We start from the raw sequence: 26477 nt of genomic DNA on the forward strand, positions 1-26477 counted from the left end.
ACGTAGAACGCTGAATTTGAAGCAAAACAAACTGAGTAAAAACAAGACCTTTGTAATGCTAAACTACCATTTGGCCTACCTTCAAAGCGAAAGAGCTCACGATAGATTTTATTAGGTAAACATGAAATTCTAACCTGCTGTATGAAGGCTACGAGAATCCAAACCCTGACCTTCTCACTACGTGAAATCCACAGAAGCCGCTGAACACAATAACAAATAGTGGGAAATTTTACTTTCCACTTGCTCTCCACAGACGACAACATAACCCTGCAAATCACCACTGAATGTTGGAGAACCAACAACCAACAATTAAAGACACATCAAATATTTAACCCTTTAACCCGCTGCATCCACAAAAGCCAGGCCAACGATTTAATGGCATAATTAAACACTAACACGATACCTGTTCTGGCCTCCAAATTTGGCCCCATCTCTTTACCCTGCCCCTTTTTTTTCGTTAATTTTCAACACAAAAAACAAATTGAACCACTGGGAAAAATATAGCGTTAAATAGGAAAAAAACAAATAATCCGCAAAAATTCAAAATAACTCCTTCAAAACCCAGCAACCACGAAATTGAAGCTGCAATTCTCTCCAGAAAACACTAGGAACCTAAAATCCTTCAATTAGCAAAATCCATATATGCTATCAAACATGTTCTCATAAAATAGAACCTAGATGACACAATAAGATATTGCAGAAGAACTCGTTCAGATAACAAATAACAAGTATCCAAGATTAAATAAACAACAAAATTATAACAGGGGTCTCAGAAAACGAATAAATTATAACATGGGTCTTCATTCCTCTCTAAAACGAAAAAAGGGCATTTCTGTCTAAAACGGAAAAAGCTAAATTTGAGTAAAAACAAGACCTTTGTAATGCTAAACTACCATTTGGCTTACCTTCAAAGCGAAAGAGCTCAAGAGAAATTTTATTAGGTAAACATGAAATTCTAACCAGCTGTATGAAGGCTACGAGAATCCAAACCCTGACCTCCTCACTGCGTGAAATCCACAGAAGCCACCGAACACAATAATAAATAGCGAGAAAATTTACCTTCTGCTTGCTCTCCATAGATGACAACAAAACCCTGCAAATCACCACTGAATGCTCAAGAACCGACAACGAGCAATTAAAGACGCATCAAATATTTAACCCACTGCATCCACGGAAGTTAGGCCAACGATTTAATGGCGTATTTAAACCCTGTCCTCCACACAAGCATGACAACTCTTCTGCTCTCCAACTTGCACGCGAACACGACACCTGTTCGGGCCTCGAAATTTGGCCCCATCTCTTTATCTTGCCCCTTTTTTTTCATTAATTTTCAACACAAAAAATAAATTAAACCATGGGAAAAAATATACCGTCCAATAAGAAAAAAGCAAATAATCCGCAAAAATTGGAAATAAACCATATGACATAGTCTATACTATATGATATGTTATATTTCCCTGCCATATCAATCGACGGCTAATGTTCTTAATTAAGCCGAAAAAAGGTAGGGACTAATAATAACAATAAATCTTCACTTCAAATTTGATCACTCTTACATTCCACTCATTATTTTCTTTCTAGCTTGAAACAAAATTGTATATAGCAATGAGAGACATGGTGCTTCCTTCTTCTTCCAAACATTCATGATATTGTAACTAGGGTTTTTGAATTAAACTTTCATCGAAACGTTTAAACCCTAAGAACTTCTGACATCCGTCTTCAATCGATTATTATTCTGTGTTCCTACCGAAGTGATCTCTGCAGAATTCCAGCAATCAAACAATGGCTTTGTTTCAAATAATGCGGAAAACAGGAAACGCCATTGTTCCAGCGGCAATGGCTTTCAAAACCTTGAGCCGACAGAGGGCAATTCATTCAGCTCTAGGGAGTTCCGTTGCAAGCCGTTACATGCAGCAAATAAGCAAGTGGAATCCGTTGATTGAGTGCCGCGTCTCTTTTGCTTCTTCAGCTGTTGCCACATCCAAAACAGACGAGAATCTTATTAAAGTTCTTGACAGTGAAATTCAATGCGCGTTGGAATCCGACCCTCCCAGTGAGGTATGAGCAAACAAAATGTGAACTTATGTAACTCTTTGTAAGTATTATTGTTTTTGAAAGTGCATTGTATCAGATATTATTTGGATCATCTTTTGCTTTTTCCTAGTTTTTTCTTTCCTCATGTTCAATTTAGATTTTAGACTTGTTTTTGTACTGTATATCATTGTAATGCCCGTCTGGGAATAAATGCACAGTTTTATCCAATGGCTTTATCTGGATTAACTGCTTAATTCCACTGTTATGGAAGCCTGCTTTTATACGAGTAATGAACTCCTCACCAGGTTTTGTTTGATTGTCTTGATTTGGAAATTATGTTTGAGTTTTAACATAGTTACCTGGAGAAGTACCCTGATTCCCATACTGATAGTTATATTACAAACATCTCTGTTTTGGGAACCTATCTCGAAATGTTTTCGGACATTTTAAAGTATTTTTCCATCTTCTTATGTCTCCGAACCATCCCTTGAAGAATCAGAAACTTCCTAAAGAGGTTTCTCATTTATATCCTATAAGTTGAGACTGATTTTTCTGGTGTGTTGATATATTTATATTATCAAACATTTCTGTTTTGGGAAACTATCTTGAAATGTTTTCAGACATTTCCTTATGTCTTCAAACCATCCCTTGAAAAGTGAGAAACTTCCTAAAGAGGTTTCTCATTTATATCCTATAAGTTCGACTTATTTTCCTGGTTTGGGAACCTAGCTTGAAATGTTTTCAGACATTTCCTTATGTCTCCGAACCATCCCTTGAAGAATTAGAAATTTCCTAAAGAGGTTTCTCATTTATGTCCTATAAGTTAGACTGATTTTCCTGGTGTTCTTTTATATGGTATAAAAGGCTAAAAGTATGAAAGAGTTTCTTTAAAGACTTCTATTTTTATATGGAAAATTACAATTATCTTGATAAATATAATTTTTTAATATCAAATCTCAAAGATGAAATAGCATGAATATAAATGACAATAAGGCTTAAAGATGTAAACATACATTTGATTTTTTTATCATTTGACTGAAAATAGTTATCATCAGGTTTTCCCTTTTGCCTTGTTATTAAAGTAATGTCATTCACCCCTCTGTCTCTATCTGCCGTCTCCAGGCGATTATGGTTTGAAGTATATATCTTTATATGACGACGGTATTGAATTCTTCTTTATTTGATATCCATGTTAATAATTTGAAATGCTGTTTTTCCAATTCTAAGCTTTCCAAGTTGTTTAATAATTCTTGAGAAGTCCGATACATGGTATGATTTTTTGTAACTTCTAAAATATATATTAACATTTTCTTATTCTGGCCTTCCCCAAGTATTGTTTGACATTACGGTTTCCTAATCATGGTTTAAAAAAATAAAATAAAACTAATATTTAGGAGCTTTTAGCATATTGGGTTGCAGCTAAACAAATGCTTAAATTCAAAAAAAACTATTCAAGTTTCTTGTCTGTCAGGTCTTCTATGGACTGGCTAGCAGATTTACAAGCATCTAGTATAAAAGTAAATTACCTCCGATTTTTGGATTTATGTTTTCCTTATACTGATTTGCAGTTTTGGAATTGTTAATTCAGTAATATGTTAACCGGTCTTTTTAAGTTTGGGACAAAATAGCTGTATAGTTCTACCCAATATTATTATTATTATATATCAGCCAAGTTTCAAAAATGTGGTTTATCTATTTGTTATTTTCAATTATAATCATAAGGAACACAACAAAAATTCGCAAATTGTATTCAGGAATAGAACACCCACTTCAAAAAGGAAGAGTAAAGAAGAAGATCAATGCATCTTCAAGGATATGCAATAGAGATATACAAGGAAAAATAGTGCTATTATTAGATCAATTTCATTTAGATTTCTCTATTACCATTGCATCTATTTGTAGCTCTTCATAGGGCAAGCATCAGCAGTAAGCTTTTGTAAATCCTTTAACAACATATCTTTTAGAAATAGATTTACAAATCCTCTAACTAGGTATCTTTCTCAGGCTCTTGTAACTCTCGTAGGTTATAAACAATCCTAACATAATGTGTTCCTAGACTCCTAGATGGAGTAGTTGTAGCTTTTAACTAGGCAACCCCTTACATGCATTATAAGGGCTAGTGGGTATATCATTCCCACCATGGTTTTCATCCTCTCATCCAGGGTTTCCATATAAAAATCACTATATCATTTTATGTATGCATTGGTGTGTGAGTTTGTATGCTTTTACTTAGCTACTTTTGTTATTGCATTATTGTTAAGACAATTGGTGTTATGAATATACTCAATGTTAACACAGCGAATTGGCAGACAATTTTATACTGATCCATTGCCCCTCTCAGTATCGGTTGGGACCAACAATACATATTTAACCATCATGAGTTATATTAAAATAATTAAATATATAATTCATTAACCTTCATAAAAAGATGCAAAAATCACATGAAGCCATAAAAATAATCGAAAGATAGGATATTACATGGGGTATTTGGATTTATGGTTAACCTTGCTGAGTTTTAACTCCTGAAATACTGGAAGATCTAAATAAACACAAAATCTCTCCTCATTCTGGTATCCATTTTCATCCAAAAACATGAATTCATGATTAAGATTCGGATGCATTTATCAAGTTCAAGGTTTCAAGGCACTCATTCACGTATTCAAGATCTAGAATTCTTTTCAAGAATTCAAGGTGTTCTTCTCTATGGATCAAGATTACTTCCCTCATTCTAGGCCAAGAAAAGGAGTTTTTCTATTAGGTAAAACAAACATCCACATTCATGCAAGTCATATATACCCTTCTTAATTAAACATTTTGGTGAACTACAATATCCATCACAAAAGGTTATCTTCAATGATTTCCTTTTAGGTTTTTGCATGTTAAGTCATTTTTTTGCATCAACATATATAATCACATTTAAGAAGCATTTATATTGCCAAGGTATGAAACATCCTTTTTTTGAGATCTAGCCTCTACTATATGACAACACAATTTCATTTCCTTAATTTTATTTTGAGGTTGATTCCAAATAAGGTTTTGACTGAGGAAAACCTCTTCATCCAACCTTCTTCCTTACTTTTATCTATATAAGTATAGGTGGTGTTGTTGTTGGGGGCTAATCTAAAAAGTACGAGACTTGTTAGAGTGATTGTAAAATTTTCAATTATACTCAAAAGGAACACAACAAAAATTTACAAATTGTATTCGGGAATAGAACACCCACTTCATTTTATACCCTGCATAATGAGTTCAAATCCAAAGTGTGGGTTAGTGGGGTCTTCCAGATCCCATTACAGGTCATTAAAGTTGTTTGTCTATTATTTAGCAGTATCTATTTCCTAAATCTTCTTATTTCTTCTCATTTAGCCTTCTATTTTGTATCATTATATAATCACCATCATTCCAATGCCATTAGTAGGAAAGGACCATTGACCCACTTAGAGCTGAAGTCTTACTTGAGCCTATTAGGACATCTTTCTTCTAAGTGTGCATTAGGTAAAAGGGTACAATCCATATTACTTACCTTTTGCACATGTTGTCATTTGTTTATGAAGAAACAATAGTTATTACATGCACATATTGATCTCATACTTTTACAAGTGGGAGAACATTAAGATTAAGGTGTCTCAACCATTAATCCCAACAGTTGAAACCAAGATAAATGTGTTTTAATCACTGGTGCTTGTGTTTGTTTTGATAGAGAGGTCACAATTAGAGACACCAAAGATTGGAATGCAATAAAATTTATAAGTTCCTACTGCTATAATTTATAGCGGGGGCCTAATCTTTACTTCTACAAGAAAACTATCTTTGCAAGAGCACATAATATATGTTTTCAAGTGAGCGTATGCAAAATTTATCACGAGTTACATATGCTGCTCTCTTTATATGTTGTTTGTCTCTGAATTTTCATGGAATGTTGCAAATTTCATTATGACTCCTGTTCTTTATATGAATCATTTAATGTGCTAGCTGGTAACAGGTTGTGGAACCCCCTGGTACAATTCCTTTTACCATTGAAGATAATCCTGGGGAACATTCAGTTATTTTGCGAAGGAAGTACGGGAATGAGGATATCACAGTTGAGGTTTTAGGGATTGGCATGGTTGATCAGGAAGGGGAAGATGAAGATGACGATGAAGAAGGAAAAGGCTCGCAGCAGCCCCAGTTGAACTTTAACGTGACCATTTCTAAAGGTGACGGCCCTAGCTTGGAGTTCAATTGCTCTGCATACCCTGACGAGATTGTTATTGATATGATGTCCACTAAGCAGCCGAAGGGCAAGGATGATGTTCTTGCCTATGAAGGGCCAGCCTTTACGTAAGTACTATAATTTCTCACTTATTCCCAATTTTTTGAGTAGCTGCAACTGCGGTTAAGCATTTCTAATAAGATAAATATGATTCAGAGTTTAAGAGAATTAGAAAGGATTGAAGAGGATTCACATTCTACTAGGGCTAGACATGGTTGCAGAGGGTTTATGTATTCACATGATTTAGCATTTAGGGTTCATGTCAATCTTTTTCACTTGATTGAAATGTTGTTGGGGTTTAAAAGGGATTAGTGGGTAGTAGGGCATTTGTATTTCGATGTACAAAATGTAGGGTTTTAAAGTCTTGGAGGGCTTCAAAGGGTTTCTTGTCAGATTAGGGGCTTCAACCTCGGCTTGCAATGTTAGAATGAATATTTATTATCTATGAACAGGGTTCAGGGCCTTACGAGGGTTTTGAATCTGATTTATCTCCCCTAAATGGAAATGATTTACTTTTTAGAGTGCTTGTCCTCAAGGAGAGTGTTTCTGTGCTGAGTTTTTATTCAGAAAGATAGGGTTCAAGATTTTTAAAGACTCGGTTCTTTTACTTTTAGATGATTTATCAAACAAAAATACTTAGCACTTCTGATGGATTTTAACTCTTAATTAGAGAAAAAAAGGTTTTAGGATTATTAGGATTTGGTTGTTCTGTATATATAATGGTCTGCTATTTTTAAAGGTATATAATTATGAATTATTTCTCTTTGGTACTTAGGGACTTGGATGAGAATTTGCAGAAGAGCTTTCACAAATACCTTGAAGTACGAGGTGTCAAGGGAAGCCTATCAAATTTCCTCTTGGAATACATGATAAACAAAGATTCCAGGGAGTATGTTAGATGGTTGAAAAATGTGAAGCATTTTGTTGAGATGTAGAGTCCACTTTCTTTTTTAAGATATTTAAACATTTTTCCCTCTCAAAACGAAGGGGATTTTTTGGTAAGATTTTTTGATGCTTCATCGAGTTCAACTCCCCTTCGGATTCCATGGTTATCTGCCAATGTAATTCGGATTCCATTTTGATGGTATGGACATTGTAAAAACAGGTTCTCATTATTACAGCAACCTAGTCTTTGAATTTTGCCCTACAAGAGGTTAATCTTGATATGGATGTTTCTTTTAGCAACGGAACATTATGGTTTGGTAAGATGCGCTGCAAATTCTCTTTAGATGTATGTTATTATTGTGATGCTAATGTTAATTAAGGGCATCTAGTCCGCAGCAATTAATCAGCCTACAGCAGGACCTTCAATAATGCGAAAATCATGGGCAACTGTCTTTGCTGTTTGATTTGATGGCATAACATTTTAGAATCTAGGACCAAAAATCAGCAAAATTGGCCACACGTCTCTGCTCTCTGGTTTACCACAACACCCTTACATATCCGTACATTTGAATGAAATGCTCATTTTAGCTATCATTGAAGAAAATGTCCATATAATTGGTTCAATTTTTGAAGCCATGCGTTTATGCTGGCAATCATTTTCGTAAAATATTTATGGTTGGTGTGGCCAGAATGTGATATTGGTTGTACCTATGAGTATTGCATTGGAATATTCTTATGTTTGTTGAATTTGATATCAAGAAAAAACATTGCTCATTAAGTAGAGCGCATCATGAGTCAGAGAAGGCATGTTTATTGTGACGAAAATAAGCTCAGCGTTTGTACACAGCTGTTAAATAACTGTTTTGATTTGGTGCGTGCATTTTATAATGCAAAACTCAACTTATATGGTTCTTTTTCGTCGGCTTAAAACGAGTTTTTTAATTTCAAAACCATGTTTATTGGCAAAATTTAATACTGTCGGAAATGGTGTGTGTCTTAAAACCCATAGACTAGACAAGCATGAATGGTTTCTTTAATGGGAGATATAGCAAGCAGAAGGGAAGCTAAGAGTAAGTAGTGGAAAACTAGAAATGCAAATTCTACGGTAGTATTTGATTGGGTTATATAAGCTACAATGCCTTCTATGAAATTAAAGAGAGCTATGTTGTGCATTATTAAGACTAAATGGCTTTTTATTTTAATGCAGATCGATAGACTAAATTCATTTAATTTGAAAAAAATATCATTTTCATTTGTTCAAAAGCTTTTTGTGATCAATATATATCATAGTTACACCGCCCTAGGAGACGGGGGGACGGGGGGACAAGTTTCCGAGACGGGGGGACAGAGGGACCTTGATTTGGGGACGGCGAGGGGACGGCGGGGGGACGGCGGCGGGGGACGGGGGGGTGGCGAAGGGAGCAGGGGTGTATGTACTATACATATGATACTTAAAATGCTAGTTATGAAAAGATGTACTACAATTATACAATATAAGATACATAGATGTAAAAAACATTGAACATTGCACTGAAGTTTTCAACTAGAACGTCATGATTCATGATCAAATAAGTTATAACAAACAAACAATGAACATTGAACATTGAACATTGAACATCAGAAAATATTCGAAATAATAAATATTAGTCTATATATCAGTCTTCAGATCAATAGTATGAGTATCTAGATTCCACTATCTAATAGTAATCAATGATCATATGAGTCATGATTCCTGACATAAAGATGATTACAATTAAGTATCATGTACCATGAACCATGATATCAAAATAAGTATATAATGCAAACAAAAACTACAAGTCTCCAAGAGTCCATCCAAATCAAAATGCCAAATCAATGATCAATGATCAATGATCATCCCCTGGAGGTTGAAACTCATCACCACTGGAACTATCAGTCTCTCCAAGATCAAGAGCTGAAAAGGGAACACCAACTAGCCCTGTGGTTGGATCTAAAGCATCCTCCTCATCAATCTGCGATGGCTCCTCAGGCTCTACATCCCATCGTGATGCTGGGCTTTCCTTGTACACACTTGTGGTGCGGTCATTGATACGCAACACACTGTGTACAGCCATTAGCTTCTCTGCTCTTTGAGAGGTAAGTCTATTCCTCTTAAGAGAGTGGATGAAGCTATATGTAGACCAATTCCTCTCAGAAGCTGAGGAACTAGAAACCTGAGATGAAAAATAATTGGCTAATGTAAGACTCGGGAATTAGATGTTGAACAATGATCATTGAACAATAAACAATGAAAAGTTAAAAGTTGAGGAACTAAGTACCTGGGACAGCAAACGAATAGCTAGTGTGGTGGTTGTAGATTTCGGTCCATAAGCTGACCACCACAAAATGGGATCCTCTTGTGCCATAGTCTTGATATCCGCCTTTGCCGCTTGTTTGTAACCCCTAAGAGTAGCAAATTTGGTCCACTCAATGTGAACCTTAGCTGCTGTCTCAGGGTCATACATCTTGTCTATGCACTTGAAGAACCCTTCCTTCACCTGAAAAAATTTAAAAAGTACAAATTATTAGCAAATAGAAGAATCAAGATACTAGTAATGTGAATGATTTTAATTCATAAAATGATAAGAATCTAAGTCTTAAAGTGTTATATAATAATAATAATATAAATCACCTCATCATCGTGAAGTGGTGTAACTCTACCAGGCCTAGTCATGTACCACCTCGGATTCAATGCATATGCAGCCATGTGTAAGAGTGTGTTAAGTTTGTCCCATCTACGCTGAATAATAGGCCGAATGTGATCATTGTAGAAGGCTAATGTGGGGTCCTTCTCTCGCACAACTACCCTCATCTGCCCAAGCATAGAATCAATGCACTCATACACCTCTCCAAGTGTGGGTGCATCCCCATCTCCATACCTGATCACCTCAAAGACTGGCCTAATAATAGAAACAATGTATTTTGCATCGCTCCAAAATACATCACTCTTAACTATATCCTTCACCCTTATCCCCTGCTCTGACCTGGAACCATCCCACCTATTCCATTCATTTGTCATAACCATTAGTTGCAGTGGCTCCTGCAAATCAAGCATTCTCTCCAAGAGAATGAAATAGGATGCATATCGTGTCTCAACTGGCTTCAAGAACTCCTTGTTGGCGAAGCTCCTAAATAGTGCATGTGAGGTGTGGTGGTTGCAGATATACATCTGCACATCTCTAGCATCACTCACCACTCCCTTTATCCAACTAATCTTGCCCATGTCCTTTAGAGCATTGTTCATAGCATGCACACAACAAGGAGTCCACCAAATATGCCGATATGTGGCCTCAATAAGCCTCCCTGCAGCTCTGCACACATGAGCTGCATCTGTCACTACTTGGACCACATTTTGTGGCCCAATCTCTTCAATGGCTTCCCGAAGAATCTGAAACTGAAAATCAACATCTTTTCGATGCCCCGAACAATCAACCGCCCTAAGAAAGAATGGGCCCTCTGTACATGTGACTATGACATTGATGAGTGGACGGTGTCTAATGTCCGTCCACCCATCCATGACAACGCTACACCCCGATTCCTCCCAAACAGCCCTCATGGTCTCCATGGACTCACCAATCTTGGCATACTCATCATCCAAGATTTTAGTCCTCAATTTGTGCTCACCTGGTGGCACATATGATGGTAATCCCGCCTTCGCTACTTTCTGAAATGCCTCCTTAAAATAAGGAGACCGAGCAATGTGAAGTGGAACGCCATTGGCAAATAACATTCTCCCAATGTATGCATCTAACTTCTCTCTCGTCTGGGCTGCAAACAATTCTGCTATAGGGTTGTTGTCACTAGACTGTGCCCTGCGTTTCCCCTTGCTCGTCTCAGCTGCTGCTACACCTATAGAGCTATAAGTAGAAGAAGGTACGGAGGCTGCCCCCCTGGCAATGAAGTAGATGAAGCTCTATGCTGTGGTCTAGAAGAAGACATGCGTCGGTGTTGTTGCCCCTGTATTTGTTGCTCATGCACCTCCTGTATAGTCTGAATCTGTTGCCTACCAACCAAAGTAGTAGGCACTGGAAGGCCCAAGTCCTCTGGAACTCCCCAAAGCTTGTTGAATTCAATTCTAATCTTCAAGTTTGTGGATTCATCCAAAAACTTACATGGTTGGACACCTTTACCTGTCCAAAAGAGGAAATGTGCATTCACTCTAGTGATGCTACCATACCAATCTTCACCACAAATATTGCATCTCCACTTTCTTGTGCCACCTGTTCCTTGTCCGCTTGTTATTCTAGTGGCAAATTGTTTTAAAGGAGATTTTGGATCAAACTTACCCCTAGCCCACTGTGCCAAAGCTGGGGAGGGGCAATCAGTAGATGGAGTACCAGATAGTATAAAACCAGTACCCATGGAAGTGGAACTAGTTTGGGCCCCTTGCTGATTTGGCCCAACCGAAATCGCAATGTCACTCTCATGGTCACCCCTCTCAACAGTGTTATCATCATCCTCAACCCCAACCTCAGGCTCAGGCTCATATTCTGATTCACTGCCACTATTTGAATGAAATTCCATCTCATCATCACTATGAGTATTCATTGTGACACTGCATTTCACAAAATGAAAAAACAAAAATTAATAAAGCTAAATTATTGAAATTTATAATTTATAAATGATAAACATAACCGACGACTTCCACTCTCTTAGAACTATATTGAAAAAAATTTATTAAAAAAAAAAAAAAAAGAATAAAAAACAAAAAAAAAATAAAAAAATTTAAAATGAAAATTGACTTCCAACGGTTCCGTAGGATTTGGGCTTTTCTGAGCCGATTTCAGTATGTAAGAATTAACAAAAAAAGTTAAAAAAAATTTTAACTTTTTTTGTTAATTCTTACATACTGAAATCGGCTCAGAAAAGCCCAAATCCTACGGAACCGTTGGAAGTCAAATTTCATTTTATACTCTTCTTCTTTTTTTTTTTTTTTTTCTGGTCTTCTAATATAGTTCGAACAGAGTGGAAGTCATCAGTTTAAACAATCGAAAATAGATATTTCAAAGAGTTCAATGACAACAGAGGTCGTCTAAACAAACAAAAACAATAACATTCATAAACATGCATTTCAAAATCATACAAATTCGTTAGAAAGTTAGAAACCCTACCTTTTGCTTTAAAAACTTCAACAAGATTCGGTGAACAAGAACCTAGAACCACCCTCCTCTTCTTCTTCTTGCTCCTAAGCTCTCCTTTTTCACTTGCAAACACTCTCTTCACTCTTGCACAAACCCTTATCTCAGCTCTTCACTCTTCTTCTTCTTGTTGTTGCAAACAATGAGAAATGCAAATGTGAATCAAAATGAAGAATAGAAGGGTTTTAAACAAAGGAGGAGGAATGGATGGGCCCCACAATCCAATACAATAAATAAAAAACATTAAAACATTTTAAAAATGCGTTGTTTTTTTATGTGTCGTTTTTGCTTGCCGCGGGAGACGTCTAGGCGTCCCCCCGCACCCGTCTCGGAGACGTCTCCCTGTCTCGGAGACGTCTCCCCGTCTCGGAGACGTCTCGCCGTCTCCGGCGGCGGTGGCGCTTTGAGTGGCGCCGCCCGAAACGCCGAGACGCCGTCCCCCCGTCCCGGGGACGTCCCCGTCTCCGAGACGGCCCAGATTTTGGGGGGGGACGCGTCCCCGTGTTACACTGATATATATACACATCTAAAGGAACATAATTACTAACAATCAACTCTTCTAGTAGGATTTTAGTAAAATTTATTTACATTTCAAACAATTGTTATGGATATTTGACGTCTTGGATTACCTCCAAAAGTTAGGTTCTCATTTTTATACAATTTAATATTGTTTAGAAGGTTTTTTTTTTTTTTTTTTTTTAATTTAAATAATTTTTATTTAAATATTTTTATATCATTAAAAGCAACAAGGTGGTGTTGGCTCAAGTGACAAAGCTAGTATAAGAAGGTTTTTCTTAAAAAATAAGTTTGTGATAATTATTAAATGAGGTACAAAAATTAACATTAATATTTACATATCAAAATAAAATGCACTATTTCTACAATTACTAGCAATACTGAAAACTATTTCTTGATTTGCTCATGTAAAATTTTTGGCAATCAACATTTCATATCACACAATGTTAATCATGCTAGGAAAATGACTTGAAACATTGATATTAGATAAGATAATGAGATTAATGTCCGACAAAAGGCCAATCAGGGTCTGGGACTAGGAGATACAATAGGGCAAAAAAATAGCAGGAGCACCAAATGATGTCCAAAAAGGAATGAGCAACAAAACAAAACAAAGAGAGGAAACGAGAATGAACAGACGAGAGGACTAGATATCCTTTCTCGGTATAAAGAAGTCCATCACATATTCGAATTCAAGTAGCACTGGGAGTTGAATGTCGCTACTTGATGAATCTGTGATGTGGTCAAATAGATTTGGTGTGTCTTGATGTGAATATATTTGGCGGCCGCTTCTAGCCCTTGGAGGGTGACGAGGGGGGGGAAGAAGGTGGTGATGAGCTGATTTGAGGCCTCACTTTGAGGAAACATGAGCTGTAAAGTGTGGTCATAGAGATGCAAAGTCTCATAGAGGTAAATGACTAGACACCATTGGTTGGGGTAGTTGAAGGTGGTCGATAGAGATTTGCAATCTCTAAATAGGCAGTGAAACTTGCCTCTGATCTCATACTAGATAGGACATCTAAAGATGAAATGGATCTTGGTCTTTGTCTCAGATAGAGTACAAAGGCGATAGATCTTATCGTCTCTGACCAAGTGGTGATTTGTTTGGCAACGCGACCTGTGTGAACCCACTTTGAAGGACCCTAGGGAGATATTAAGGGTGTGGCTCTACTGTCAGCTCAAGTAGAAGGGGTGCACAATAGTCCCCTCATGGATCTCAAGAAAGTGCTCCAAGTAGAAGGCCATCCATAGGCATAGACCTCGTATGGGTTAACTTAGGTTGTGGTGGTGTACTATCTGTATATGTTGAGTCTGACATGCCCATTCGACTCACCCTGTGAGGGGAGCAGATCAACGAGAGTATCTAATGAGAAATGGTGAGGGAGATGATCAATATCGATCCCAATTGAGCTAAGGCAGTGGCCTGGACATACCAGCCATGGGCTCTGGGTCTCAAATTGGAGTTGGCGATATCAACAAAGGATTAGTAAGCTAGGTAGGAGTATTTGTGGTGACCGTCTGCGGAGTCAACAAAGCCCTTGAGGTGGTGGAGAAACCAGATCAAGTTGAAGATAACACTAAGCATGAAAGGATGAGCCCCAAACTTAGCTAAAATAATATTGTGTGGGTTGTACCAGTGGCATCTGATCATCCGATGAAGAAGGATTTGAACCTACTCGACTAATGCCTAATCAAAGTCCAAAAGCAAAGGTCCCCAAACCATTGAGCCGTAAACAACTGTCAGTTTGACTAGAGAGTCCAAAAGTAATAACTTAGACTCGGTGTCCTGAAAGTGATACAGGAAGCACGGTCTCTCCAATAGGACGAGGGAGTCCATCCCCTTGGCAACCCTAGGCGAGCAAGCTAGCCTCCCGCTAAACTGGGGGCTAAAGAACTTAACCCCAAGGTAAGTGTATGATGAGACAATCTCAATCTCCTGATCCTAAATGGTAAAGTGAAGATGAGAGGTCCTCTAGCAATTGAAGACCATGATCCGAGTCTTACCCAGGTTCACAACGAGCTGGCGACAGACACAGCAAGAGGCTAATCCATCAATAAGTCTCTGGAGCCGCTTAGTAGAGGAGGCAAGGGTAACCACATCGTCAACAAAGAGGAGAATGGAGATAAGAACCTGGTGTAAGTAGCAACTATCTCCAGGGAGCGAGGTCTGTCTGAGGAAAGTCTTAAGCTCATCAATGTATATACCAAATAAACTAGGGGAGAGAGGGCAACCTTGCTTCACCCCAATGGTACTGTGAATTGGATCAGAGAAACTCTCTAGAGTTCGAAATCTACCCACCACCTTCTATATAATCTCACGAACACTGTCAAAAGAATGTTTGAAATACCAATGTCTCTGAGCCTTTGGAAAAGAGCTCCACGGGGAAGAGAGTCGAAAGCCTTATGGAAGTCTATAAAACAATAATAGACTCTTGCAGCATGATGTCGAGCCTCCTCAATGACATCCCACAATGTCAAGATGTGATCCATAGTCTAATAATTAGTATGAAACCTGATTTGTCCTCTAGCAAGATATCGTCCCTTGTCAAGGTATCCAGACAAGATAGTATTCAAAACTGTGGCATAGAGCTTGGCAAAGGTATGCCCAATCATGATGGTCTTGTAGTTGCCGGGGTTCGAGACCAACCTGAACTTATAGATGAAATAAATCACATGTCTCAACCAGGAGTCAAGCCAGTGGAAACCACTCTATTGAAGAGTGTTAGAAGAAAAGGACAAAGGATCAGAGTACCGAGCTTGAGCTTTGCCTGAAAACCTTCCTCATCATTTACATTAAGAGGATTAGGGACAATTGAGAGCAAGACTTACACAAGGAAATTGTAGAACCAAATAATCACAACACAAATCAACATTTTCAAAGTACATAAACATAAATGAACATTGGATTGACTCCAAAAGTGGTAAGATTTTGTCATGAAATAATTAAAAAGTATATTATAGATTTTCAATTTAATTATAGGTAGTATAGCAAGGACTTCAAATTATCAACCAAATTATCAATTAATTTTCAGTTCCATAAGTACTTCAAATTTAGATAAAGAAACCTTTGTTTTAGGCAAATTGCTACCATAAAGAGTATCCCATTATATTAAATTATATAAAGAGACAATATAGAAGGTTATAGTTGGTCAATAAGGAAAAATATTCCTCTACTAAGGTTTAAGAACCTATTTAGCTATGCTACAATGAAAATGTTTTCATTTTCACACGGATGTTGTTCAATTCTTTGATTTGAATAGGATCCAAGATTTCTTCATCCTTCACTTTTTCCCCTTAGTTTCAAATTGAAATAGAGACAAGCTCTCTTATATGTGGTTTTACTTAAACCTTATGGATGTTTACAATGCATGCTTCGTAATTTATGCTTTTTTAGTAAATCTTCTTATCACACTTGCCTTACCCATACTATTTACCATTACTTACACTATCTAAGTAATCAACCTTGCAAAGATTTCACCATCATGCATGTGGCCTTCTTAATTGGTGAATTCTTGGTGCATAAAAAAGAAGCCTTGTGAACCTCACATTTTGATCCTTATTCTTGCACTTGCATTGCATACCATATACACTTTTTGTCATTTCTTTTAACCTCTGCAAAAGAAATGCACATGATAAAGAAAACGCAACAAGCTATGATTGGTTCACTAACTTCTAGTGATTTAATACTATCTTCCATGACCATTAATATTAGGATTTTACAAAGATATGTTTCAGGTTTTTAATGTTTGTATCAAAATTCTTGTGCGTTATGAGTTACTTTTACAAATGAAATGATGTCTCTATTACTTGTTACGCTTTTTCCAGTTGAATTGGCATTGATGTCTCATCTATGTGATTGATCTTACGAGGATACTATTTACTACTTTTACGTTCTTTGTTTTAAAGTTCTCTTAGATCACATCATTCAAATAAGTCTTGTATTATGTTCGAATGTTCTTGATATATAGATTTGTTAGTTTGGTAAGGAATTACTTTGGTAAGTGAACTCTTCATATTTCCTACTAATTGTTGATTCACATTTATGTTGAACCTATGATGGTCTAGACGTGGACCTAAGCTTGGAATTGTACCAATTAGGATACATTTTTTTATTAAAGCTTGAGCTCCTAATTTTAATCTTAAAAAAGTTTCCATTGAAGAAGTTCGTTTCTGGATGCCACTCTACAATCTCCTGCATGAATACTGGAATGAGTTGATAGAAAAACTCTAGGGAATCAACTGGCAAATTTATTAAGCTATTGAATAAATATTTTAGCATGTACGCAAGGATTTGTATTTCTTGGAGACCTCATCCTCTGTTGCAGCATGCAGATTGAAATCTGTACTCGTGGCAGGAGATTGAAGTGGATGAGATTACAGAAAGATGCACTGTATGCAAAGAATGGGGCCACCAATCATTGGAATGCACTGTTAACAAGAACGGGGAGGTCTTGGATATTGACAGGGCGGAGAGAAGACTGGCAGATAATAGGTGTGACAGAGGTAGGAACAAATCCAATAATAGACGGTCAGAGGATAAGCAAGAACAACCGTGAGATAATAATTGCAAGGATAATGTATAAGATGTTTTCGTGCGAGAAGTAGAGGGGCAACAATCAAATGATCCACAATAGGAAGTTGGCGATGCAGGGGTTGATGTTGTGTTGGTGGTTTCAAATGGATCTAAGAGTGGGTAGTTAATAGAAAATTCAGAATTGGATTCATCCAAATAAAGATGCAATTGGTTGAATGTAGATTTCGACGATTTAAACATCATATGCTAAGGATTGAATTTAAAAGTGTTAAATAATCAAAGTACCCAATCTTAATTTCTTCGTTAGTATGTGATGCTTAAGAGTAGTCATGACGACCACTAATCTAAAACAAATATGTGTCTTAAGTCTGCTGAGCTGTAGTCCCGCCTTGTATAAGAAATGTGAATTATAAAGTGTTAAAATAGTTACTTGAAGAGGAGAAATCTGATAAATTCTTTTTGCCTATATAGTAAAAACAAAAGTGACGTTTTTTCCATTCGACATGTGCACGAAATCTTGTAGAGCTGGATGTTTCTAAGGGCCTTCTTGAGGCGATTTTCTTGGATTCTCCGAGGGGTTCCTCGACTCAAATGTTGGATTTCTAAGGCATCCCTTTTCGTTGCAAGAATTGTCACATGACAAGTCACATTGCTGCTCGTTGTGTTGCTGGGAAGACCAAATTAAGGCGACCACCTTCTTGGTGGTTAGGGGCCTCTTCTGAGCACCATACGGTGAAAAAATCTGTGGCTGAGGTCTCCTCTGGCGATCATTTGGTGCCTATGGTAGAGGAGGATGTCCCCTCTTCGGTCTCTACCCCTGTATCAGATGCTCTTCGTAGGGGCCAGTTGTCCTTTGATTCTCCTAGGGAGATTGTTATGGCTTCTCCATCTCTTGGGTTACATTGTTCTATTTCTTCAGAGGCTTGGGTTGCTAAGGCTGCGAAGGTTGAGGACGGTTGGATTGCGGTTAAAAGAAAGAAAACTAAGCCTTCTGCTCCCCCTTTAGATATGAACCTCCGGTTGCGCAAGGGAGACTTTAAATTAAAAGGAAAATCATAAGTTCCCTTGTTCTGACTGGTTTTTTTGTGATGGTGTGTTGGTTGTGGTACTGGTTTGCTAGTTACTAGTCTGGGAGGTTTTTCTGGTTGCTTTGCTTACTAGTTTGTTTACTTTCTAGGTTCCAGTGTATTTTCTGGTTGCTTTTTCTGGTCATATCTGTTGGTTTCAGGTCCTTGTAAAACCTGGTTTAGATGTTCAACTGGTTTCAGGTCTTTTTAAACTTGGTAGTGCTTCATGGTTTATCTTTCTTTTTGATGTAAAGGGTTTCGGGGCCCCTTCAAAACCTGCTTTTACCTTAATCTAAAACAAAAGTGATGTTTTAATAATTCAAAATTGAACATTATGTTGAGCAATTTTAAGATATCTTCATATCTATAGTATATAATTAAATGAGCATTTGTAAATTGCAATAATAGATCTTTGATATTTCTTTGGATTTTATTTTTTTGAAAATATATTTGTAATTTTTTTTGCAAAAGTAGAAAATTAAATAGCTATTAGTGGACTTCCTTATTTCTTTAAGCTCATGTCAACCACAATCAACACATGGGAAAGAAATGAATACTTATATATGTATATGTATGCATGTATCCATGCATGTATGTGTGTGTGTTAAATATATTTTCTATTTTAATAATAGTTATAAAATATGATTCAATTATAAATTTGAAAAATAATATATTAATACTAAAATTTAAAAGATATAAATCATTTAAATGTAAATTATTTAATTATAATTAATACATTCTAATATCCTTCATTTCATTACCTTTTATTATTTTTCAATCTTCTAAATATGTTTAAACTCTTCTTAAATCTATAAATTACAAAACATAAACTTTTCATACAAACACTAAAAAATGGCTTTGCATGCAAAGACAAAAAAAATTGGTAGATAGATATTTCGAACACACTGTTTATGTGAAAACTAATGGATTTCTTACTTACAATAGATTTGAAGACCTTGCAGAAAATCAAACATCAGGAGCAAAGACACAGGCTAGGCCAAAAAACTTCAATCAATCTTAAGATCAAAGCTCAGAAATCATCAAACACCTAGGGCATAAATTTTTAGAAAAATTATTTCTTCAAAACAAAGTATGCTCTCAGGGATAGAGTCAAATATCGACCACCTCTAGATCTAAAATTCACAAATGAAAAACAATAAGGGGGTGTGAAAGAATGTAAGGATCAAACAAAGACCATCCCAAAAATAAATGACAACAATGAAGGCTGTACATCTATCAAAAATAGGAAAATAAGAGAGCAAAGACAACATAAGGCCAATCACTTTCTGGCAAGAGGCCATCACCTCAAAAATTTGACAGGATTTCACATAAATTCAAAAACAACCAAGCTAAGAAACCCCTCCTAATTCATAGCAAGCCCCAAATAGCTTGGAAATAGGGTACCAAAGCCACATCCGCTTCCAAACCCTTGTCCATTTAAGACAAAAATAGAATCCTCATAGGCTCTAATCCCCTTGTCAACATCAGCAACAAACCAAGATCTCCCTTTAAAAAGGACTCCCCTCAAGCTTAGCCAAAAATGCCACAAATCGAAACCCTAGGACCATACTAGAATACAAGGCTCACCCCAATTCCTATTCAAGCCCTAAATGCAACTTTCTGGAATGCTAAGGAAACTCATACCACAATCATTATCAGTAACCCTCAAAGTGAACACCATTGGTTAGAATGCAAAAATTTGGGAGTCTTTCCCTATAGGAACAAGGCCCCATCAAGAAATATCAAGTTACTTGAATGGCTCAAGGATTTTTGTGGCGAACAGGTAAGTATGCCTCCCCCTCTCAAATCATTTAATCTACATTCACTTCAAGAGTATAGCAATTAAAAATAGTTTACTTTCTAGATCTTTATTTTTTTTCAAAGGTTTTAGTGTAAACTTTTTTTCTAAGGGATGCCAAACTGTAATGAAGATGTAATTAAAATATTACCAATGCCAACATGGCTAGAACTCAAAGAAAATCGAGTAGAACTCATCAAGTTTCATACTCTTCATAAAATAGGCTCATCGATAGGAGACTTTCTAGGCATAGATGCCAACAACAAATATTCAAATGAGCTTAAAAAATTTAATCAAACTAAATCGAAACATAAAAGACCCTAATTCTATCAAAATAATCACAATAGATCACTATACAACCTAAAATACTCCAAATTTGAAAAAAACATACATAAAATAATTTTACTAGAAGACCGTAGAAGAACAAAGGCAGGAGAATTCACATATAAGGGCTAAACCTCAGATTTAAGACAAGTCTTCCCAAAGATGACAATGTGGAAGGAAAACATATATATAGAGAAGATGAAAGAAGAAACTTCAGTAGGCAAGATGATAAAGAAACTTACAAAAACAAACATCAAATGTAGTCAAATGAAACATCAAGATAATCTAACAAGTAATTTCAACCAAGAATTTGAGGAAGGAGAGATCATAGATATGAAGACCAACAACATTTAAAAAAGAAGGTAGACAACTCAACGATCAGAGAAGGGAAGGAAGGACATAAGTAGAAAGAAATTCCAAGAATGTGAAAGATAAAGGTGTATAATCAAAGATGTGGAAAAGAGGACATATGCAATTCATGATTGTATGTAGTGTAAAGATAACAACTCTTATACCAAAGAAATTAAGGACAACTTGAAAATATATAGACAACTGATATATGAGAAGCTAGTACTAGAAAATGACTTAAAAGATCCGATGACACTTTGGGAAGAAGCTCATATCAATCATCAAAAGATAGCAATAGTGACAAGTAATCTAACCGCTATCAAAAGATTAATAACTAAAGGGGAATTTGAAGAAAGACAAATTAAAGACAAAAAAGAAAACGAGACTTCAGAAATAAAATCATTAGCAGATAGAACTATACCTCAACCTTTGGATACAAAAAGGAAGGGACCGATTAGAGGTGATAGCCCAATATAAGCACAAGAAAAAAACCAAAAGAAGGTAGAGACACAAACAAAAAATAACCAAATAGTTTAGAAAAAAAAAATGAAACAAGATAAGTAATCATAATAGAAGTTAATGAAACAACAATACCTTTGAAGTTGGTAGTTTGCTAAGGAAGATAGATATTAATAAGCTATCAGAAGAGATGATGCATACTTCAAACTAATAAATAGAGTAGAAAAAAATTGTGGACAATAGAGATAAGACTTAGCAAGAACAAAACATCAACAATAAAGGAGGGGGAAGTGAAATACCTCTAGCATCCTCAAAATAATGGGAAAATATAACAATTAAGATAAAAGGAGAAAAAGAGAAAGAGCTATAAAATTTGGCAAACCCCATAAGGTGGAAAATATCCCTTTGCCACCCCTCTTACACCAATAGAAAATGAAGAAAGGGACAAAGCAATTAATCTCACAAACATATTCATACCTATAGAGATAGAAGTAGTAATGAGTAAATGGAATGAAACAAACCAAGAAAACAATGACATAGATGTGGAAACTAATCAATAGAACAAGAGGAATTCCATGAAAAAAAAGGGGAGAATATGGGGTACAAGACACACAAGAATAGGAAAAGGAAAATTGTTCACCAAACATAAATGATGAGAAAAGGGAATCTTCAAAAGGCATAGAAAATGAAGCTATAGATTTAAGTAACCAAATTATAGATAAATTAAGAGAGAATGAGGAAGAGATCTTAGATGAAGAAATTACAAAAATTCTATGAAATGCAAGAGAGAATCCAGATAAATTAGGTATTGAAGCAAATATGGTAGGCATCACAATCCCAAGATGTGGAAAACAATAAAAAAAGAGAGGTAGGAAATCACTTGTTGATCTCAGATCAGTGATAGGCAATGAAGGCAACCAATGAAAGATTGAAGAAATACTAAAAGTTAGGAAGGGGAAGATCCTTCCCAATGAACAATGAGGATAACCACATGGAATGTTAGGGGACTAAACACCCCTAACAAAAGGTGCTAGCACAATTAACACTATTTGAATAAGAAGTATTAATAATCCAAGGAATTAAGTTATATAACAAAGAAGGGGAAAACTTAAGAAAGAGACTTGGAGTTTGGAAAATAGATTTAATAGCATCAACTAGAGCTTCAGGAGACATTGGTATATTATGGGACCTAAGGAAAATCAATTATAACACAATAGCATCATCAAACAATTGGATGGGAGGAAAAATTTAGAGCTATAGAGATAATACTCAATTCTCCCTTATTAGTGTATATGGGCTGATACCAACAACAGATAAGAGGAATGTTTGGAAATAGATAAACACCTTTATGGAAATAGACAAAAAAACCAATTATTGCATGAGGGAGAATTCAATGCACTTCTAAATTTGGATGAAAAACTAGGAGGAACCCAAATAGTGACACAAATTATGATAGACTTCAGAGATTAGTTCTCTGCAAAAAACTTAATTGATATCCTACTATTGAATAGTTTATACACATGGAATAATAGAAGATCAAGCTCATGCCACAGTGAAAAAAGGTTTGATAGATTCATCTTCAAAGGGGATCTAGGTAATTTCAATTATGCAATACATTCAATTATTCTATCAAATGCAGGATCATATCACTTTCTGGCCAGATTAGATATAGAAGAACAAATCAAACCCATAAGAAATCCTTTCAAATGTGAGAAAATGTGATTTCTTGATGATAAATTTATGGATAACATCAGGTAGTGGTGGGCAAAGTGTGATTTTCAGAGATCCAAAACATTTCGTTTTGTATCCAAACTTAAAAATATTAAAAGAAAACATCCTAAGATGGAATAAAAAAACACTTCAACAATATTTTTAAAGAAAAATTAGATAATGAAGAAGAATTAGAGAAACTTAACGAAGAGGTAATAAAAAATGGTTTGGATAAAGAAAAATATAACCATGAAAATGAACTGCTAATAAAACAAGAAAATATATTAGCAAGGAGGAAATGTTCTAAAAGTAAAAATCTAGAGAAACTTGGCTTTTAGAAGGATATCATAACACTAATTTTTTTCACAATAGTACTATTAACAATAAAAACATTAATGGAGTAACTAAAATTAAAAATAATGTAGGAGATATAGTGGAAGATCCAAAACAAATATTTGAAGTATTTGTAAACTATTATACAAACATATTTAACAATTATGAGAGTTCAAACTTAATTGCTCAAAATGCCATGACAAGATCTATTCCCCAAGTAATATCTAAAGAAGATAATAAAATCTTAAACAAAGCCTTCACAATGGAAGAGATCAAAACAATGGTATTTAGTCTCAATTCTGACAAGTCCCCAGGATTAGACGGATTCTAGGCCTTCTTTCAAAAATGTTAGGAGATTTCAGGAAAGGACCTTTAGGAAGATGTTGAAATAACTAGAATGCCAAGATCTTTACGTTTAGAAATTAGCAACACTTTAATATCATTAATCCCTGAATAATATAAGCATGAAGAATTGGGTGATTTTAGACCAATAGTTCTCTGTAATACAATATACAAAATATTATCAAAGGCTTTGGCTAACAGACTTAAAATAGTCCTTCCAAAGCTAATCTTAGAAGAACAAACATGATTTGTACTAGGTAGATCGATATTAGATGACATCATTACAATATAGGAAATAATACATTCAACACAGTCAAACAAAGAGACTTGTATGTTAATGAAGCTAGACATACAAAAATATTACAATAAAGTAGATTGACAATTCCTCTATAAAACATTAGAGGCTTTTGGTTTCTCTTGATAATGGATCAACTTAATATATATTTGTATAACGATTCCCAAATATCAATCCTAACTAATGGGACACTAGAAGACTTTTTCTTAGATTAGTAAAGTATTTTCTTATTAATTAAATCATATTGATTCAATTATTAAGTCACTTATTATCTCTAGTTTACTTAAGCTAAACTTTGGGAATACAATAATTAATTCTTTTATTAATTATTCTCATGCAACCTAGGTTAGTTACATGTTAGGGTTTTGATCTCCTTTTATAAGGATTGATCTCTTTATAATTTATTGATTCACTTTTGATAATAGCAGTCTCTCCTTTTTCTCATCAAGAATGTCTCATCTGTGGATCTGGGAATTCCAACCTCCATAGCTTTTGCTTGTCTCTTTCTGTGACAAGTGTTTGCATGTAGGTGATTCTTGGGAGCTTTGGAGTTGATCTTTCATCAACTTCAACATGGTACCAAAGCTCCATATCTTCATGCCCCTGTTCTATTTAAGAGAGGTTTGGCTTGGTTTTCATATATGTGATTTTTGTTTTAGAGATTTTCATTTTTCTAGGTTTTTTTGTATTGGATCTAGGGATCGCCTTTTTCAGTGCACTTTGAGCCCAAATAGACCTCATCGTTGAGCTTAGAGCACCCAAAAACCCCTATTTTCATATAAAATCTGTCCAATTTAGACATAGTTGGAAAATGAAGCAAAACAATATTGCTCCTAGATTGGGCACATTTCTAGAGGTAGCAATTTTTAAAAAAATTGGCACACAAATTGAGATTTTCAGCTCAAAATTGATATTTCTCGGCACATAAATCAAGATTTTTTTGTTCAAAAATTGAGATTTCTTTACACAGAAATCAAGGTTTCTTGGCACAAAAATCAAGAATTTTTGCACAAAATTTGAGATTTTAAACATGGAAATTGATACAGCTTCTAATACGGAACTAACATGTTTCTTGAGGCAACTTTGGTATGGACTGACACACATCCTAATGCAATTTTGGTATGGAACCTACATGCTTCCTGAGATAGTTTGATATAAATTGGTACACTTCTTGAGGTAATTTTTGGTACTATCAAGCACACTTCCCAAGGAAATGTTTTTATTTTTCCTTTTTGACTCTTTTTTGGCTGTAACTTGCTCATTCAGACTCTGTGTTTTGCAAATGAGACATCATCAAAAAGTTGATTCTGAGCCTGTCATGATGGTGCATTTTATTTAGACCTTTGATGATGTTTGGTTTCCATTTTATGTAGTAAAAATTAGAGGTTCTATTTTTCACTAGGGGAGACATCTTGAGACATTCTATTTTCCAAATTCTGGTCTAGGCACATCCCATTCATTTCTTTTGCTTTTTTGCATTCTGGTGGATACCTTGGTTGTTTTGGGTCTAAGATTTCTTTGCTTCAAATAATTTTTCATGGGTTGTTTTATCTCTTGTATCAACCTTACGTCTCTTTTGATCTTTTTTGACATCCTTTTGTAGTATTTTTGCAAACACACTGAGATAAAATGTCACTTTTGCATTTTGAAATCTTGCACCTCTTTGTGTTTTGTTGTACTTACACTACATTATAAAGTGCCTTGGGGGGTTTCATGTTGGCCATAATCACCATCTTCCTTTGTCAAATGAATGTTCCTTCCATGACATTAGCCTCACAACATGTCAATGACATGTGCCATTATAGGTGTTTGTACTTCTTTTACACTCTCAATGTTCCTAGTTCTTCTTTTTGCAGGAGATATTGCATTCAGTTTTAGTGTTCATGTCTTACCTCTTAGTATTATGGGGGGATTATGTTGGTTATATTGCTTTCTTGGTTCAATAGAGTGAGCTATGTATTTAGTATTTGATCCTATGTACTAGGCAATTGTAGTGGTTGGATACCTATGCATTTCAATGAGATGGATCATTTACCATAGAGACATTCTTTCATTCCTATTTTTGGAGGCCATGAAGATGCCTTCCATCTTCTATTGATCAACTCTTCAAACTTAGTCTTCTCTACCTGGTCATGTTCTATATAGTGGAGGTTCTTTAGATCAATAGTTTGACAATGTTTCCAGCTTCATGCTTCAATGGTGTTCTTCATGATCATCTTTTGTTCCTAACTTCTAGGACATTCCCTAGTATGGAGGCTTGTTTAGTCCTTCACTAGTTCTTTTCAACATTATTTCTATCTCTTTTTGGAGTAAGGTTTTTCCCACATGGTTTTCTCTATTTCTCCTCTTTCCAGAGATTTGGTTGTGCTTGGGTACCTCATCAAGCCTTGTTATCAGGACCCAAATTTACTTTCATTAGTAGTT

General features: G+C 35.7%; 2 protein-coding genes across 2 annotated transcripts; one reads left to right on the top strand and one right to left on the bottom strand.

Moving 5' to 3' along the window:
• The first annotated feature begins 1548 nt into the window (after positions 1–1548).
• Positions 1549–7436, top strand: LOC149562305 (uncharacterized protein At2g39795, mitochondrial-like). The gene is made up of 3 exons (XM_089825827.1): positions 1549–2058; positions 6017–6354; positions 7062–7436. The coding sequence occupies exons 1-3, from the start codon at positions 1783–1785 to the stop codon at positions 7219–7221; spliced, it is 774 nt and encodes a 257-aa protein (XP_089681953.1). The 5' UTR covers positions 1549–1782; the 3' UTR covers positions 7222–7436.
• A 1600-nt stretch (positions 7437–9036) lies between these two features.
• LOC149562306 (uncharacterized) lies at positions 9037–11713 on the bottom strand. The gene is made up of 6 exons (XM_089827957.1): positions 11476–11713; positions 11127–11319; positions 10131–11079; positions 9822–10001; positions 9469–9687; positions 9037–9363 (listed from the first exon to the last, which is right to left on the bottom strand). The coding sequence occupies exons 1-6, from the start codon at positions 11711–11713 to the stop codon at positions 9037–9039; spliced, it is 2106 nt and encodes a 701-aa protein (XP_089684083.1).
• Positions 11714–26477: the final 14764 nt, after the last annotated feature.

The sequence above is a fragment of the Cupressus sempervirens genome, chromosome 4 (assembly GCF_028749045.1).
Source record: "Cupressus sempervirens isolate cs-2001-9-10 chromosome 4, ASM2874904v1, whole genome shotgun sequence".
In the NCBI taxonomy this organism is placed as follows: domain Eukaryota; kingdom Viridiplantae; phylum Streptophyta; class Pinopsida; order Cupressales; family Cupressaceae; genus Cupressus; species Cupressus sempervirens.